At 36.2% G+C, this 16219-nt stretch overlaps 1 protein-coding gene across 3 annotated transcripts in view; it reads left to right on the forward strand.

The window, feature by feature from the left end:
• Window positions 1-16219, forward strand: part of SIN3A (SIN3 transcription regulator family member A) — a 55591-nt gene that overhangs the window by 12489 nt on the left and 26883 nt on the right. For all 3 annotated transcript variants that reach the window (XM_039856691.1, XM_039856689.1, XM_039856690.1), the window contains exons 2-9: window positions 3297-3518; window positions 6610-6789; window positions 10753-10859; window positions 11454-11736; window positions 12771-13022; window positions 13587-13739; window positions 13875-14033; window positions 15809-15898. In XM_039856691.1, the coding sequence (XP_039712625.1) occupies window positions 3330-3518; window positions 6610-6789; window positions 10753-10859; window positions 11454-11736; window positions 12771-13022; window positions 13587-13739; window positions 13875-14033; window positions 15809-15898 (1413 nt within the window). In that variant the 5' untranslated portion in view covers window positions 3297-3329. The remainder of the gene's footprint in view (window positions 1-3296; window positions 3519-6609; window positions 6790-10752; window positions 10860-11453; window positions 11737-12770; window positions 13023-13586; window positions 13740-13874; window positions 14034-15808; window positions 15899-16219) is intronic.

The raw sequence follows: 16219 nt of genomic DNA on the forward strand, positions 1-16219 counted from the left end.
AAATGATTTTAGGGGAGGCTTGGGTTTTAGATCTTGTGCTGTTTTGAGAAGACAATTTTATTGAACTGTTATTCTGTGTAATATGGGAAATGTAAATAGATTGCCTTTTTAACTTACTCTGGAATACTTTTCATTTCCTAGCAGAGTTAGATCCAGAGTGGAGTTTTGGACAGGTTTTGAAGAAGACTATGACGGGCACTTGCAGTGGGTTGAAGTAATTACATTCACTTAATACTTTGATTAAAAAAAGAAAATTTAGCTTTTAAAGAGAAACTTTCCATTTTTTCAATAGTATTCATTTAAGTAAACTGAGTAGGACACATTTTATGTGATTTTATATGATGCTGACCATCAATAAAAGAATAATTTCAGAGAATTTTTTTATTATATAAATAAAAGAACTTTAAAATGTCTAGTTCAAGATGATTTCAATACGGAATCAAGAGGCACAAAAGGGTCAACCATAAATTAAATTATTTCAAAAAGAAAGTACAGTATTGTATACCTAAAAGCGTCCAGAATAGGATAGTTTGTTTTGTACACTTATTTCTCTGAGTTTATCTTGATAGGAATAATTCTGTTGTCTCCATTTAAACCAATTTGTGAAATTTAATCTAAATGAAAACATAAGATTCTTTAAAGTTGGAGTTTCTGTTTGGATTTTAATCATGGAGAAATGTTTTGATTTTTAGGAGGCAAACTCTTTATTAAAGACATTTTAGATTGTAGAATTAGAAAATTGGTTTTTATTTTTCTTACTCTGGCATGGTTAGCTTTTACCTTCTAACTTTTGTCTGAAGTCTGTCACATTTGTTCCCCAGTTCTACCCCATTCCAAAAGACTCCCCTGCATTATCAGAATTTCTCTGCTCTGCTCGGTTTATTTGGGCATTATGATTCCTTTCCATGATGATTTGGAGCTGTTCCCATTTTTTATTATCACACAAGGCCAGGTGACTTTTTTGTGTTCTGCTGACATTGTTCACATTAGTCCTTTTCACTAGTCATCATCCCTCAAAATCTTTCTAAGTGCTTTTAAAAAAAAAAAAAATTCTTTTCACAGACAGGAGTTCTGTTAACAGTGTAAGCTCCAAATCTGAAAACAGTTGGAGACCATAGTGGCACGTAAAAATCATGTCAGCTGAAGCAGGGCTGGAAAGTAGCTTTGTGTCTGACTTGTGGCTCCATCATTTGGTATTTGAATACTTTATAGTCTGGAGTTAACGTTGTGCCTTTCTGCAAGCAGGATTCTATAGTTTGTCCATTATTCTACTCCAGATTGGCCATGTATGCCAATGAGAAAGTTTAGCCTTGTGTTCCTTCAGCCAGCTATGTGACCTTCAAGTTACTTAATTTGAGTATCAGTTTCCCATCTGACAGGATTGTCGTGAGGAGCATATCAACTGATAGCAGTGATCCTTTTAACAGATCAGGAAACAGGACCAAAGTTGTATGGCTTCCTGTCAGTTTGAACTAGAATCCAGATCTTAACAGGTACTTTAATCTTCTTTTCATAGTCCTATGCTGTGCTCTTCTGATCGAAATTTGGTTTTCCATTTATGAAGTATTGACTTTTGGTTACAGAGATTAATCTCAGGTAGAGTTGAAGCATCTGGGTTTCAAACCAGCAGAACCCAAGACCAAACAATGGTCTAGATCATTGGTGTACATAGAAGTGGCAGTGGAAACGTCTTTAAGACTTTTTACCCTGTCCATTTATTAGACCTATTTCCTCATCCCAAAATAATAGGTTGAGGTTGCATGTTCATAGTCAATTGACTGGTGGCCCTTAAGTACTAATAGCATGGGTAAATCTATATTTCCAACATCTTACTATGTCTGAAAAGTTTTGAAATATTTAGCTAAACATACTGCTTATTACAAAAGCTTAAGAAAACAACCATTGAAGACATTGAAATTATTTCCCCTCAGCAGCTGTCAGCACTATTTCAATTTTAGTTAACTGAGTTCAACAAATTGTCACGCATGAATTTAGGAGACTTAATCCTTTGATCTAAAGTTAGAGACAACAGAAAGAGGTTATCTGTAGTTTGAGATTTACAAAAAGTATTAAAAGTGGACGGCTTGCAAAAGAAAACAGTTGTGCTGCTGTGTCAGGGTTCACTTAGGTTTGTGAGGTATGAGAAAAAACCAAGACACTATTTCAAGACGGAGGATTAGAGCAAGGCAGGGTGAGCTTGATGATGAGGACAGAGAAGAGGTGAAGAGGCCTTGGGGAATCCTTGTGAGGACAGCTTCACCTTCAGGGCTTGCATGCTCCCAGGGAATGAGGAGAAGAGGGATGGGTGACTTAGAAATTAGGTAAAGCCTTTTTTTTTTTTCTTTCCGTTTACAAAAAGCTTTGCTGCACATGGAGGGGAAATGGCTTGTGAGATCTCATATTACTGTATTTTTTATCTTCTTACCACAGGAGTGGTATCTTTTTAAAGATTTTTTTTTTGTGACTGAAAAGGTGGTAAGACTTGGCCCCGTTTTGTCTTCAGATGGCTGGAACATTCTTATTGATATGCGTGTGTTACTATTGGTGTTGGAATACCTCTGAAAAGACTCAACTGGATTCTTAGCCAGTAGTACTAGACTTTTCGTGTCTTGCAGGAAACAAAGTGACCCCCACAGAGGAATTATTGACCTAAAGGATTCTGGAATTTCCTTAGTGCTCAAAAATGTTAGAGTCAGAAGAAGCCTTAGAAATTATCTGTTCCAACTTTCTTATTTTATAGTTGGAGAAATAAACTCACATGGTTTGAGGAACTTGTTGAAATGTACACAGCTTCTTAAATGGGCAAGTGTAGAACCATTGTCCTCTTACTCCTCACCCATTGCTCTTTCCATGATACTGTTTAATTGTTGAAGCAGTTGATATTTTAAAAATTAGACGATTATAGTTCTAGGTTTTGAGAGGAATTAGGAAGAAGCACTTGAGTAGCATGTGAATATATAATTAATATTTAGGAATGATGGCATTTGAGAGAAAACTGGAGAATAAACAAAGATGTATTTGTGTGTTTTTTAAATTGGAGGTTATTTTTCAACTTTGCAGTGCCAGATTAAACTGTTATTATTTAAATTTTGCCTTTCAGGTATGATAGCTTGTCCACTGTGGGGTGTGTGTGCACAAGAATGCATTTTACATTACCCAGTGGTCATCTCTAGGATGAAGTAGATAATCAGTTCTGGGAGTTGAGTTTGTACTAAATTTGGGCAACTGATCCTAAGTTGTGCACATCTTACTGGAGCACGAATTGGTTTGCATATTGTTGCTCGTGGTTTCTGCAGGTTTTGTAGTGCATCCCTGAGCATGAGCGCAGAATGAAGCGACGTTTGGATGACCAGGAGTCACCGGTGTATGCGGCCCAGCAGCGTCGGATCCCTGGTAGCACAGAGGCTTTTCCTCACCAGCACCGGGTTCTTGCCCCTGCCCCTCCCGTGTATGAAGCCGTGTCCGAGACAATGCAGTCAGCCACGGGAATTCAGTACTCTGTCACACCCAGCTATCAGGTAAGCTAGGGCTAACCAAAGGACTAGGCATGAAGAGCGAGCATTGGTGGTTTCATCCATTTAAAAGATTTTTATTAAGCACTCAGTTAGATATAAGAAATGTTTATGGGATATATGTAAGGTATACAAAATAATGAAAACAATCTACACTTGTGTACTTACCACATAAGTTTTTAAAAAAAGAATGTCATGACTTTTGACATTCACTGTGCATTCCTCCCTCATCCCTTGAACTTTTCCCCCTCCCTTCAGAGGTAGCCACTAATTAGAACTTTGTGTTTATCATTTCCTTGACTTTTTTATTTTTTAAAGTCATTTTGTTTATACCTCTAGACAGTAAAATTGTTTAGTTTGGGTATTTTTGAACTTTTATATAAATGAAAATATAGTTTCTTCTTTAACTCACTTTTTTTTCTCAGTGTAGTTCCTAAAACTTAGCCATGTTTTTGTGTGTAACTGAGTCATTTTTACTATTATGAATTATATGATTATATCCGATTTATTTATTCTTCTGTCGATGGACAATCTGTTTCCAGACCTATGCTATTATAAAAATGCTACTGTGAACATTCGTAGGTGGTTCTCAGCATAGCGGTACTCACAGTGGCAATCCATGACAAAATAAAATTCACCAGAATTTAAATGAATGCACTGCTTTTATCAAGAGTCTTGCTATGGTGGGAAAAAGGCAGCTGAAGTAAACGGGATGGTTATTAGTGAAGTAGTTGGTTTACATTCTGGTGCATACTCCTTTTCTTCTTGCAGACCACTCAGCAGGTTTAAGTGCATAAAAAGAAGAGTTACTCCAGTATCTGGGAATTGCTCGGTCACAGGGTGTGCACATCTTCACCTTAGCAGCTGATGTCAAATTGTTTTTGAAAGTTGTATCAATTTATATTTCCACCAGCAGATATTCCTATCGTTCCACACTGATTATTCATTTCTTGTCTGTTCACTCTATTTTGTAAAAATGGAAGAAATTTAAATTTTTTTGCCCTTTTTAATTATGAAAGTAAATATCACCATTTTAAAAAAATGATAGAAGATTACTTTTTCCTCTGAACCCCTAGCTAGACCTTATCCCACTGGTACATTTCTTGGATATCTAAAATTTTAATGTATATACAAGCACATGTATGTTTACCTGCCTAGCTACCTAGATACACTTCTCTTTTTACACAGTTTGGATCATATAGTATATACTATTCTGCTATTTGCTCTTTTTATCTAACATATAGTAGACAGCTTTCCACTTGAATATATATGTATAGCTCCAAATACTTTTTAAAAAATCACTGCATTTATAATATTCCAGTCCAGGTCATTCTGAACAATAATTTATTTAAATGGTTTGCAGAGGTCTTCTTCAACCTAACTTCTTAGTGACTTTTAATATATGACTGTTACTGGGAATATAAATTGGTATAATTTTTCTTGAGAGCAATTTTATAGTTTGTGTAAAATTATTTAGTTATAAGAAAACAATCAAGAAGCAAACCAGGTAAAGTAGGATATGGTGATTCCTTAGATGTCTTCCTCAGGAGTCCCCCTTGAAGGCAGTATAGTGGGCCTTCATGTGGCATTTGGTGCAGCAGTCAGAGGACTGCTACAGATGAAATCTTTAAGTTAGGACTTAGAAGAAAGAAAGGTTGTTTGTTTTCCTTGGGTGATTACTTTTATGTGAACAGGTTCGTGATTGTTTCCTATTTTTGGGATAAGTTACATCTTTTCATATACTGGAAACTATAATGTGTCCATACAAAACCAACCATCTCAAATAATTATAAACTCTAGTTAAGTCTTGTAAAAACCTGTCTAACATAGGCGTGTTGGAATTAGAAGCTCAGAATAATAACCCTTCTTATGAGACATATATCAGAGCTTTTAGAATTGTCTAGTTTCTTTTTACTCTTAATGTGTACTGTATTATTTCTGTGGATTTGTAAGTAGTTGCTCTATTTCCCACCCTCCCCTCTGCCCAGGGTGATCTTTATAAATTTGTGAGAACTTGAAAAAGTATTCTCTCAAGTTGTAGTACACAACTTACATTGTTTAGAGAAAATGTAAATTATTTACTCTCCCTATTTTGGAGGTGTGGCATATCAGGTATATATGTCCTTAGTTGTCTTCTGTAGTGGTTAACAGTTCTGAAATAGGAAAATTTTATATAACATTTCTTACAATACAAATGGAGGAAAGGGGCTTGTACTTTTATGTCACCCTTAAACTTATAAGAAGATGAGAGAGAGAGAGAGAGAGAAAGAATATGAATGAAAAAACAGAAAAGATATGTTTGAGGTCAAACCACCAACAATTTGGAAGAAATTTTTGTTTTACTTTAGAAGTGGCAAATGAGGATAAACAAAATAAACAAAAAGTAAAAATCTTTTCCAGCCCCACCTCCATAAGAGAAAATGCTAACATTTTGATATATTGTATGTTTGTTGTCTGGTATTTAAAATCTTTTTATTGTATTATATGTACTGTTTTTATAATGTGCTTTTAAAAATTATTTAAAAGTTTAAATTCATATGTCATACTTATGCATTCAACTTATGGATTGTGAACATTTTTTAATGTTAAAATACATGCATCTCTATCAGTGCTTTTCAAAATGTGGTTCACAGAGAGCTGATGTGTATAGTTTCTTACTAACCTGTAATAAAGTGAGTATAGAAATTGAGTGTTTAGAAACTTTATAGTGACTGGACATTGTAATTTTATATCTGTAAAATACAATAATGGAAATTGGGAGCTTTTGTATTTTTTATTTCATTTTCCTAGTAATTCATTTTTATTGCATTTACAAAGGTAGTGCCAATGATGGATTGGAATTTAAGAAAAATAAAACTGATGCTTAACCACAGATAATTTGAGAAGTACTGAGCTATATAATATATAACAGAATGCAGAGAATTCCATTATAATATGGGCGGACTATAATTTATTTCACCAATCCCATCTTGTGGGAAATTTGGGTTTCTAATTAATATCTTTGTGTATGCAAGGATATGCATGCATGTTCTTTACACACATTTGGGGAAGAATGCACAAGCCTTGAACTTTCTTGTATATGTTTTGTCCCATCCAGGTTTCTGCTGTGCCACAGGGCTCTGGTGGCGGTCATGGGCCCACCATAGCAGCAGTTCATAGCAGCCATCATCATGCAACAGCTGTACAGCCCCATGGAGGCCAGGTGGTCCAAAGTCATGCTCATCCAGCCCCACCAGTTGCACCAGTGCAGGGACAGCAGCAATTTCAGAGGCTCAAGGTATAGTATTCAGCTCCTTTTCTTCCATCAAAAAGTTTGTCTCATAGCAGGCAGCATTGGCTTGGCTTGTCTCTTAGTGGTGGTGGTACAACTTTTAACATACTAGACTAGGGGTTGAATCACAAGAAGTTTTACTTTTTTTTTGTTTTTAAGATTTGCCATCTGAGCCCGATCTAGAAAATATATTCAAGAAATGTTTTTGGAATGTATGAATGCATGGCACTCAAATGTATCAGGATTGAGGGGCTATTTTCACATGAAATCAACAAAGTCTATTTTTTGGATGCCTCCTTTTGAAGTCTTAGTTCTTAATTCTTAGCTTGGTATAGGTTTTATTGAGCATACACATGGTTGGCTACAGTCCTGTATAGTAAGTGGGCCCAGTATTATCTTATGGTTTAATCTTTTTAGTCCTGTTTATGAATAGCTGAATTGGCTGGCATCTTCAAGTCCATCCTTAGTGAAACACATGCTCCTTTTTGGGGAACCTTTATAAAGTTTAGGGAAGACTATAATTGTGAATGAAGTGTTAGTGTTTTCATCTGTTCTACTGAATATATGCCATTGGTTTTCAGTGCTTTGAAATTCATGAGGCATCTGTAGAGAAGTGAAGCTTGTGTTCTCATCTAACCTTTTTTCTCTGCTTACTTGAGTGTTATTTTTTAGAATATGTGATTGTTGTGGCAAGTGTTCCAGATTTCAGTTTTTCTAATTTTAATTTACATAAAATTTAAACTCAAGTGCAGAAAATATAAAATTAAAGAACTATAGAGAGATAAGATGTTGGATCTTTATTTGGTCCTGTCAGCTTAATTGTATCAAGTAGTTTGCAGGTAGGAATGAACAAATACCTTGGTCTTCTGTTTTCCTTGTTACTTAGTCTAGTTCTCTCTGACCCTGTCCTTCTTGGTTTGGGTTCTTAGGAACTTGTTTAACATTGGCCTAAGGAAAGTAAATGATACATAAATATAAAACATACTAAAAGCTAAGCTATGTAGAGGGAGTTTGTAAAATTTACTTTTGTTTATGTTAGCTTAAGTAATTAAGAGTTGACTATATTTAAGCATAGTCTTTTAAGGGTACAAATTATTTGGACCTGAAACTTCACTCTGGGCTCTGTCTTCGGGAAAATGATATAAGCTATATTGATGTTTTCCTTACAACGTTTTTACTCTCTGCTTGTGGAGTGACATCTTTGTATCAAAATGTATTATTGCTATAACTTAGCACTTCACCAAGCCCTGAAAATATTTTTTTAGAGTTGGTTTGATGTTATTTAATTCCATATTAATACTGTATTCAGCAGTTAATACCTTAGTGTTGCAAAAGAGCTTATAAACTTGCTGTTAAACTAACAATATATTGATTTCTATAGCTTTTGTCAGCCAGCTCTATTAAAGCACGGCACCTATTTTACTCACCTTCCTCACTTGGATATAAGATTATGTTTTGTCTGTTTTACAGAAATTGTCAAGGAAGCCAGAAAGGGCTTTGGAGTTGGGGTTATAGAGTGAGTGAGACATGGGTAGAGTTACCATTTCTTGTTCTGTTGTTTTAGTTATAAGCTCTTGAAAATGATTCCTGAACACAATAATCTGTTCCATTTCCTTTCTAATGAGGAGAAGTAAAATGCTTCCTTGTGTCTCCATGTAATTTCATTCAGTATTCCCACATTGCCTGCCATTTTTGGATCAGTCTTAAAATGCTCTGTAAGCATTTGAATCAACTTCCATAAACCATTTATATCCTATAATAAGGAAGTGTCCAGTGAAAACACATTGATTATCAAGCATTAACATTGTCTATACTTTTTTGAATAATTTGAAGCTTGTTTGGTGTAATTTAGTTATTTGTTGAATGCCAGCAGCATAGATATTTGACACATATTTAGCATGTTCTCTTTACAGTTGTTTTTGCTCTCCAGCAAGTTTATGAACTTCGGGAGGTTAGGGACTTTAAAAATAAACACCTATTGAAGTGAGCCAGGAAAATGCATAGGCAGAGACTAAGGGTCTCCCCTAGTACTTCCTTAAATGTGTAGCTTCTCAATGACTAGTTCCAAGTGGTTTTCTAAGTTGTGGTTCCTAGAATTGTATACATGCTTTCGAACTATAGATAGTGAGGAGAATTTCCTCAGTATTTTTACATGTGAGGCATCTCATTTATAATATGGGTATCAAGCTGGTTTTTTTTTTTTTTTAAAGCATAGTGCTATTTTATGACACATTTTTAAACAGCGGTTTATTATGACCTATGCCTTTTCTTCCAAACATACACACATCACATATCATTCTTTTCTTCAGGTTTTTGCACTTTTTCTCTCTGCGTAATAATTATACCATAGCGTGCTCTTGTTTATTTTTTTAATTTTAAGTTTTTGGTGTTTATTTTTGATAACACCTCTTTAGTCATGTGGCTGCGAATGCTATTAAAAGCTTCCAAAGTGTTTGTTCCTTCTGCAAACTTAATGAGTTTTATGTTCCATCAGCTTGCCTGTAATGAAACATTTTGATATAGAAATTCTGAACATGAATTAATTCATTGAATTTCAACAGAAATTGTCATGTTATTTGTAAAATACAGAAAAACCAACCATCAAATGAGTGGGTATTGATCAAGTATACAGTCTTTGCTTTAGCAACACCAGAATATTCTGATTAACTATGGCCATTATGGAAATTTGGGCAACTCTTGAAATCTCATTTAATAGTTTATTTGAACATAAATGTTCAATTTCACAATATTTATCACAGGAGTAGAGCTTATCAAATCAAATGTTTATTTTTGAAACTTCCCTGAACTTGATATTTTGTATAATTTAAAATAATCCCTGAGTATATAGGATACACCTAGTAGGTAATTCCCTTGGATGTCTCCTGAGTAACTAAAAATTAAGTTGTTCTAAATCAGACTCATAAGTTTCTAGCCCTTCAAACTATTCCTCTTTGTGAATTCCCAAGTAATTTATAATTTAGTGAATGCTCCTTCTCACTTTTTTCCCATACTCAGTCAGTCCTCAAACTCTACTACTTCCACCTCCTAAAAAGCTTTTGAATCTATCCAGTTCTTACTGTTCTTTTGGTCAGAACTATAATTCAAGCCACTATTGTTCACATGTGAGTTAGCCTTAGAGCATAACTTCCTGGTGTTCCTGCCCCTTTTCAAACTATCCTGCCCTTGCACTAATTTGTTCTCAGCACTGTAGCCAAATCGAGTACACTAAAATGCAGGTGATAAAAATCTCAGTTGCTTTCTAACAAGAGTTACAAGGACTTTCAGGATCTAGGTCTTGCTTTCTCTCCTGTTGCATCTCTTGTTGCTCTTCCTACCACCATTTCTCCTCTTCACCACAAATCCTCCAGCCAAGCTAAATTGGTTTCAGTTTTTAAAGTGTACCAGATGGTGTCCTTTCTAGGATTTTGCCCTGCTTCCTCTGACTTTCTCCATGGATCTTCACTTTTGCTAATTTGTATACATCCTTAGGACTCAGTTTAGACATCACTTCCTGGGAAAGCCTTTGTGCCCTTCTCCTGTGTTTTCTGAGTGTTCAGTGATTACCCACTTATCCCACTGTGTTATGATTCCCAGCTAGATTTGAATGAACTTCTGTAGAGCACAGACTGTAGCTTATTTGTCATTGACTCTGTAGTACCTCACGTTGGGCCTGTATAGCATGTTTTGGCTTTCGTAGATATTTGTGAAATGAATAAGTGAATGATATAGTAATGTGATTATTTTTCACTAATTTTTTCTCTCTAAAATTATCTGAGGTAAGGCTACATACTTTGAGTTGATTTTTATTTGAAGCTTGAGTTTTATTATTGGCATCCATACTAATTTCTAATGCTTTCATGTGTATTTACTATATATTTCTATTTCATTTACTGTGCTCATTTTATTTAGGCATAAATCATTTGTTTTTTCATAATTCTTGGCTTATTTTCTTTTTATGACCTGCCTCAGGTGGAGGATGCACTGTCCTATCTTGACCAGGTGAAACTGCAGTTTGGTAGTCAACCACAGGTCTACAATGATTTCCTTGACATCATGAAGGAATTTAAATCTCAGAGGTAAAAGATATATGTGATTGTACTCAAGCTTTGTGCTTGGAATGTTGGAAAGATAAAGGATGCCCTTTTGAGAGTTTAAATTTCAGGGTCATTCTTTTGTGTATTTTGTTGGCGAAAATTATATAGGTCCTAGATCTTTGTTTTCTCCCTGTGGTAAATTTTTCTTAACTAAAATTTTTCTCAGAATGTTATCGCAGTCAGAGTAGTAGACTGGTAATGATTGGGTTACTTGTTCTTTGAATTAAGATATGCTGATATTCTGGCATGATTCACTGTTACTAGAGAGTAACTCATCTGAACAATATAGATACATGAGGATTTATACTGGTTTATCACAAGTTGTATCTTGCATCGAATTGCAGTTTTTGATATACTGTTATTGTGAATGTATATTTTATTTAATATTGTGACCAAATCTCTTTCAATATGAAACTAAATGTCTTTGAATTTCAGAGTTCTTTGTGTCTTCTTTTTTTTTTGTAATATACAGGTTGATTTGTATCTGTTCTGTTTAGAGAACCTAGTGGGATGTGAATTTTTTTCTTACTAGGTTGTTTGTCAAGATTGCCACTTTTAATTTTCATTTTTTATCAGCATCGACACTCCAGGAGTGATAAGTCGTGTGTCCCAGCTGTTCAAAGGCCACCCTGACCTGATCATGGGCTTCAATACCTTCTTGCCCCCTGGCTACAAGATTGAGGTGCAAACCAATGACATGGTGAACGTGACAACTCCTGGCCAGGTCCATCAGATTCCCACCCATGGCATCCAGCCCCAGCCTCAACCACCATCCCAACATCCTTCCCAGCCTTCAGCCCAGTCAGCCCCAGCTCCTGTCCAGCCAACTCCTCAGCCCCCACCTGCCAAAGTCAGCAAGGTGAGCACCTGGAAAACTTTACATCACATGAAATGGATCCCTAGAAAGCACCCACCCTTCTTTGACATTTCTCCTTTATATAAGACTTAGATACACATATTACAGTAATTTTATCAGAGAAGATGCATGCACTTCCCTATAAAATAGTTCACATTTACATTCCACATATTTAGATAGCTATTTAAATCAAGACATCAGCAACCTGCAAGGACCTCTTGCCCCCAACTTCTGCTTATTCAACCCACAAGCATCACAACAAGTGGCAGCTTTGCATAGTAGTACTTTGACAGCAAAGGCAGAAATAGTCTGCTTATGATCAGATTATGCTACTACCTACATGGTCATCATTTTACAAAAGTTACTCCATTTACCAGCTTAGGTCATATCAAACTAAACAAAAGATCCTGTTGCTGCTGATGATGGTAATGACAGTGTGGATGTTCTTGGTCTAAACTTGCACTGTTTGATACAGAAGCCACTAGCCACATATGACTATTTAAATTTAAGTCACTTAAATAAATTCAGTTTTTCAGTTGTACTAGCTTCGTTTCACGTGCTCAGTAGCCTCATGTGGCTAGTGGGTAACATACAGAACTGTGTAAATAAAGAACATTTCCATCATCTCAGAGAGTTCTGTTGGGAGAGCTGGTTTTGAAGACTTTTATATGGAGTTACTGCAATAATTAAATTGTCTTTTTTGACAATAAAGATCTGTGTAGAATGAGGTTTTTTTCTATTCTGTTATCACCTGTTGAGCTAGTGAGCTTAAAATTGCATATGAAAAATTCTTCCCTGTATCTACTTTAAAGGTTGTATTTAGAAATATTGAGACGAAAATATTTGTATTAGAACGTGTGAACCCTCTACACTTCCTACCCCTGCCCAATGTGATTTGAGTTGGGCTAAAATGGCCTGGCCAGAGTGAATAAAGTATATAAGTTGATCAGATACCTTGTTTCTCTTTAGTTTGAACTTTCTTTCCTATGTCAAACCATCTGTGTTCCTGAGGAGAATAAAGACTTTTTTTTTTTTAGCCTTCCCAACTACAAGCACATACTCCAGCCAGTCAGCAGACTCCCCCACTCCCACCATATGCATCCCCACGTTCTCCACCTGTCCAACCACATACACCAGTGACAATCTCATTGGGAACGGCCCCATCCTTGCAGAACAATCAGCCTGTGGAGTTTAATCATGCCATCAACTATGTTAATAAGATCAAGAACAGGTTCCAGGGCCAACCAGACATCTACAAAGCATTTCTGGAGATTTTGCACACGTATCAGGTAAGACAATTGCCCTTTCAACCCATCTTAAGCAGGTCACCTTCCGAAGGCATCTAGTCCGAGAAGAAGTTGAATAACAATTAACTGTGTCCACTAATTCTTACTGGAAATGAACCAGTTAGAAAGTAGCACGTGTTTGTAAAGCATTCGACTGCTTGGCTTTAATTGCCTTGTAGTGGGCAGTCAGGATTTTTAAAGTTTGCCCTGTGAAATTAATGCTTATTTATGTGGGAAGTTTAGAGGATGACTTGTGTAGTATATAGTTAACCTACAGTAGAAAAGTGGAAGGGGAAATTTCTGTTTTGTTAAATCAGTTGGTTGTAGTCCTCTGAGCATTCACGTAGTAACTGCCCTAGTTTTAAAAGGAATTGTCAGTCACCATCTTCCACTCTTTTTTTGGACTTGCAGTCAAAACAGTTGCTAAGAACATAGACTTTCTTCTTAAGTGCAGCCCAAGTAGATAACATGCAGAGCTCCTATCAGACATCTCATAAAATGTGCAAAAGTGAGTCATTCAAAACAATGCCCCTCCAATATGATCTCTCTCCATTTGCAATTTATCAGAAAGAGCAGCGAAATGCCAAGGAAGCTGGAGGAAACTACACCCCAGCATTAACTGAGCAAGAGGTTTATGCCCAGGTGGCTCGTCTTTTTAAAAATCAGGAAGATCTGTTGTCAGAGTTTGGACAGTTCTTACCAGATGCCAACAGCTCTGTGGTAAGTTTTATTTAGAAGAACCATACTATTTAGAATTATTATCTTAGATAAGTTAGGAAGCTGGAATCAGAAGACTTTTTCTAAATGATACTTGCTTTGATGAGAGCATTAATCTCTTTCATGTGTCTTAATTAGCTTTTAAGCAAAACAACTGCTGAGAAGGTTGATTCTGTGAGAAATGACCATGGAGGCACTGTGAAGAAGCCCCAGTTGAACAACAAGCCACAGAGGCCCAGCCAGAATGGCTGCCAGATTCGTAGGCACTCTGGAACGGGAACCACTCCTCCAGTGAAGGTGAGAACGAGCAGCAGCTCCTCACTTTGACTTTCAGGAGCAGTTCTAATGGACAGGTACTCTAGGGTTGGTTATGCGTTCTTATCCTAAGCTTGTTGACCATCAGATCCTGAATATTTGGAGTGAGTTGGTGTATGTCACAGAAACTCAGTGCAAACCTTATCTGGCTTTGCAGAAGAATGTTAGAATACCACTAATTACTCAGGTCACTATATTTTTTTACCCCTATATTTTCTCTTGCTTTGCTATTACCTGTCATGTTTTTTTTTTGTTTGTTTTCTGCCAAGGGTTCCTTACTAATTTTTCCTTTCCGATTAGATGCCTTAAACCTGCGTTATGCTAAGAAAGTTATTAAGCTTGATATTTGTTTTAGAAATAAGTCAGTGGTCTCTGAGGTCCTCCTGTGAGCAAAGTGTATGTGCTTTGTGAGATTTTTTTGGTCTAGAGGCCTGTCCTTCCCAAAGTTCTTTTATGGGTTACCAGATCTTAATCTCTAAGGTAGGATCTTTGGGCTATATATAGCAGAAGGAGGTCCTAAACTCCTGTTAGTGACCTGTCTGTCACATGATACTTCTTGTTAATAGTAAACGCTGCTGATCTGCCTCTGGAAAGCTAAGCCCCACTCCTTCCCTCATTAATGTACTGCAGCTGGCCTAGGGAAAGGGCTAGATGTAGATACTAAATATTGCTTTAGTGAATTCTAAAGCAGTACATGGAAGAGAGAGGCGTGTCTGCAGAATTTAATTAAAATTAATAAAAGCTAGTTTTAGGAATTTCTAATAGAATGAGGTGACCGGTGAACAAGCAAATAACTACAAAGACTGACATGTTAGGTGGTGCTGACATTTTGGAAGAACTGTTTTTTAGTGTTTGTAATGGTTTCTCCTTTCAAAGTGAGTTGAATGTAGTAATAGTTTCTATTTCTTCACTTCGGTAAAGAGTATTATATGGGTAGTAACAATCAAGTCAGCAGATCTGCTCATCATTTGGTCTCCTCCCACACTTAATTACGCACAGCTGGAAACACGATATTGGGGGATTAGAATTCTCTGCCTATTTTCTCTTCAGGCAGTGTAAGCAATGGCTATGGCTCCTCAGCGAGTGAACTCTGGGGTGGCAAAGGTAAATGTGCTGCTTCTACCGAAGTTCGTGCTTTTCTTCCCAAATAGTTGAGGTGGCTTTTTAAAAGTAAATTCTTGCCTGACAGTTATATTGTGGCCTGTTCGTTCCCTTTGAAAGAGCAGTCTTAAATTTGTCTAGTGAATATTATTGACAAGACAGTTATTTTTCCTGTTAGGAAAACTATGCTTTTTATCATGAATTTTTAAATTGAACTATAATTAAAGGTTAAAGATTGATTTCTGTCTACTCTAGGCTGTGTACTCCAGCTCTTTTTACAAACGGCCTCTTCTGCCTCCACAGCTAGGAAGACAAGGCAGTGGCATTAGGTTCCAAATAAAGTTACTTTTGGCCCATGGAAAAAGTAAGGATATTAATTCTAATATCACAGTAATGCTGTGACCATTTGTAGAGAGTATATTTGGGGAATAGAATAATTTATGAACCTCTGGAAAAAAACTGACAGGCAAACAAATACAGAAGACGGGTGGAAATTTTGTAGGGTGTAAAGCGAGTTAGTAATTTGAATTCCCTCATTTGTTGCAAATTATTAATTAGCAGTGGTTAATGAGGGAAGCATTGAACACAGATGAAAATAAAATTCAGAAGAATTCACCCATCGAATCTTACATGTTTGTATTTTTCCTTCTTTGCAGAAGAAACCCAAACTGCTCAGCCTAAAGGATTCTTCTATAGCAGATGCCAGCAAGCATGGTGTAGGAACTGAATCATTATTTTTCGATAAGGTGAGTAAATGAACGAATTAGATTTAATATTGGCTGTTAATGCCAAAAGAACATCACTCCATCCCCAAGAAGATTTTGCTTTAGAGGCATCAAACTTGTTGGGACTTTTTACTATTTAACATAGTTTCCTAGTTGTAGGTCCTTTCAGTCTGTTAGAACTGTTAGCACAGCTGAAGAAATGGTAGTATTGTCTGCTTTGGTTTTGTGAATTAGTCTGCCACAAAATACAGCATTTTCCATGGTGAAAGACAACTTTAACAAAATGCATGGTATTAAATACTCTCACGTTGTTTGGTTCTTCCAGTTGCAGATGTCTTGTAC

The sequence above is a fragment of the Pteropus medius genome, unplaced genomic scaffold, assembly GCF_902729225.1.
Source record: "Pteropus medius unplaced genomic scaffold, Ma_sr-lr_union100, whole genome shotgun sequence".
Taxonomy (NCBI): Eukaryota; Metazoa; Chordata; class Mammalia; order Chiroptera; family Pteropodidae; genus Pteropus; species Pteropus medius.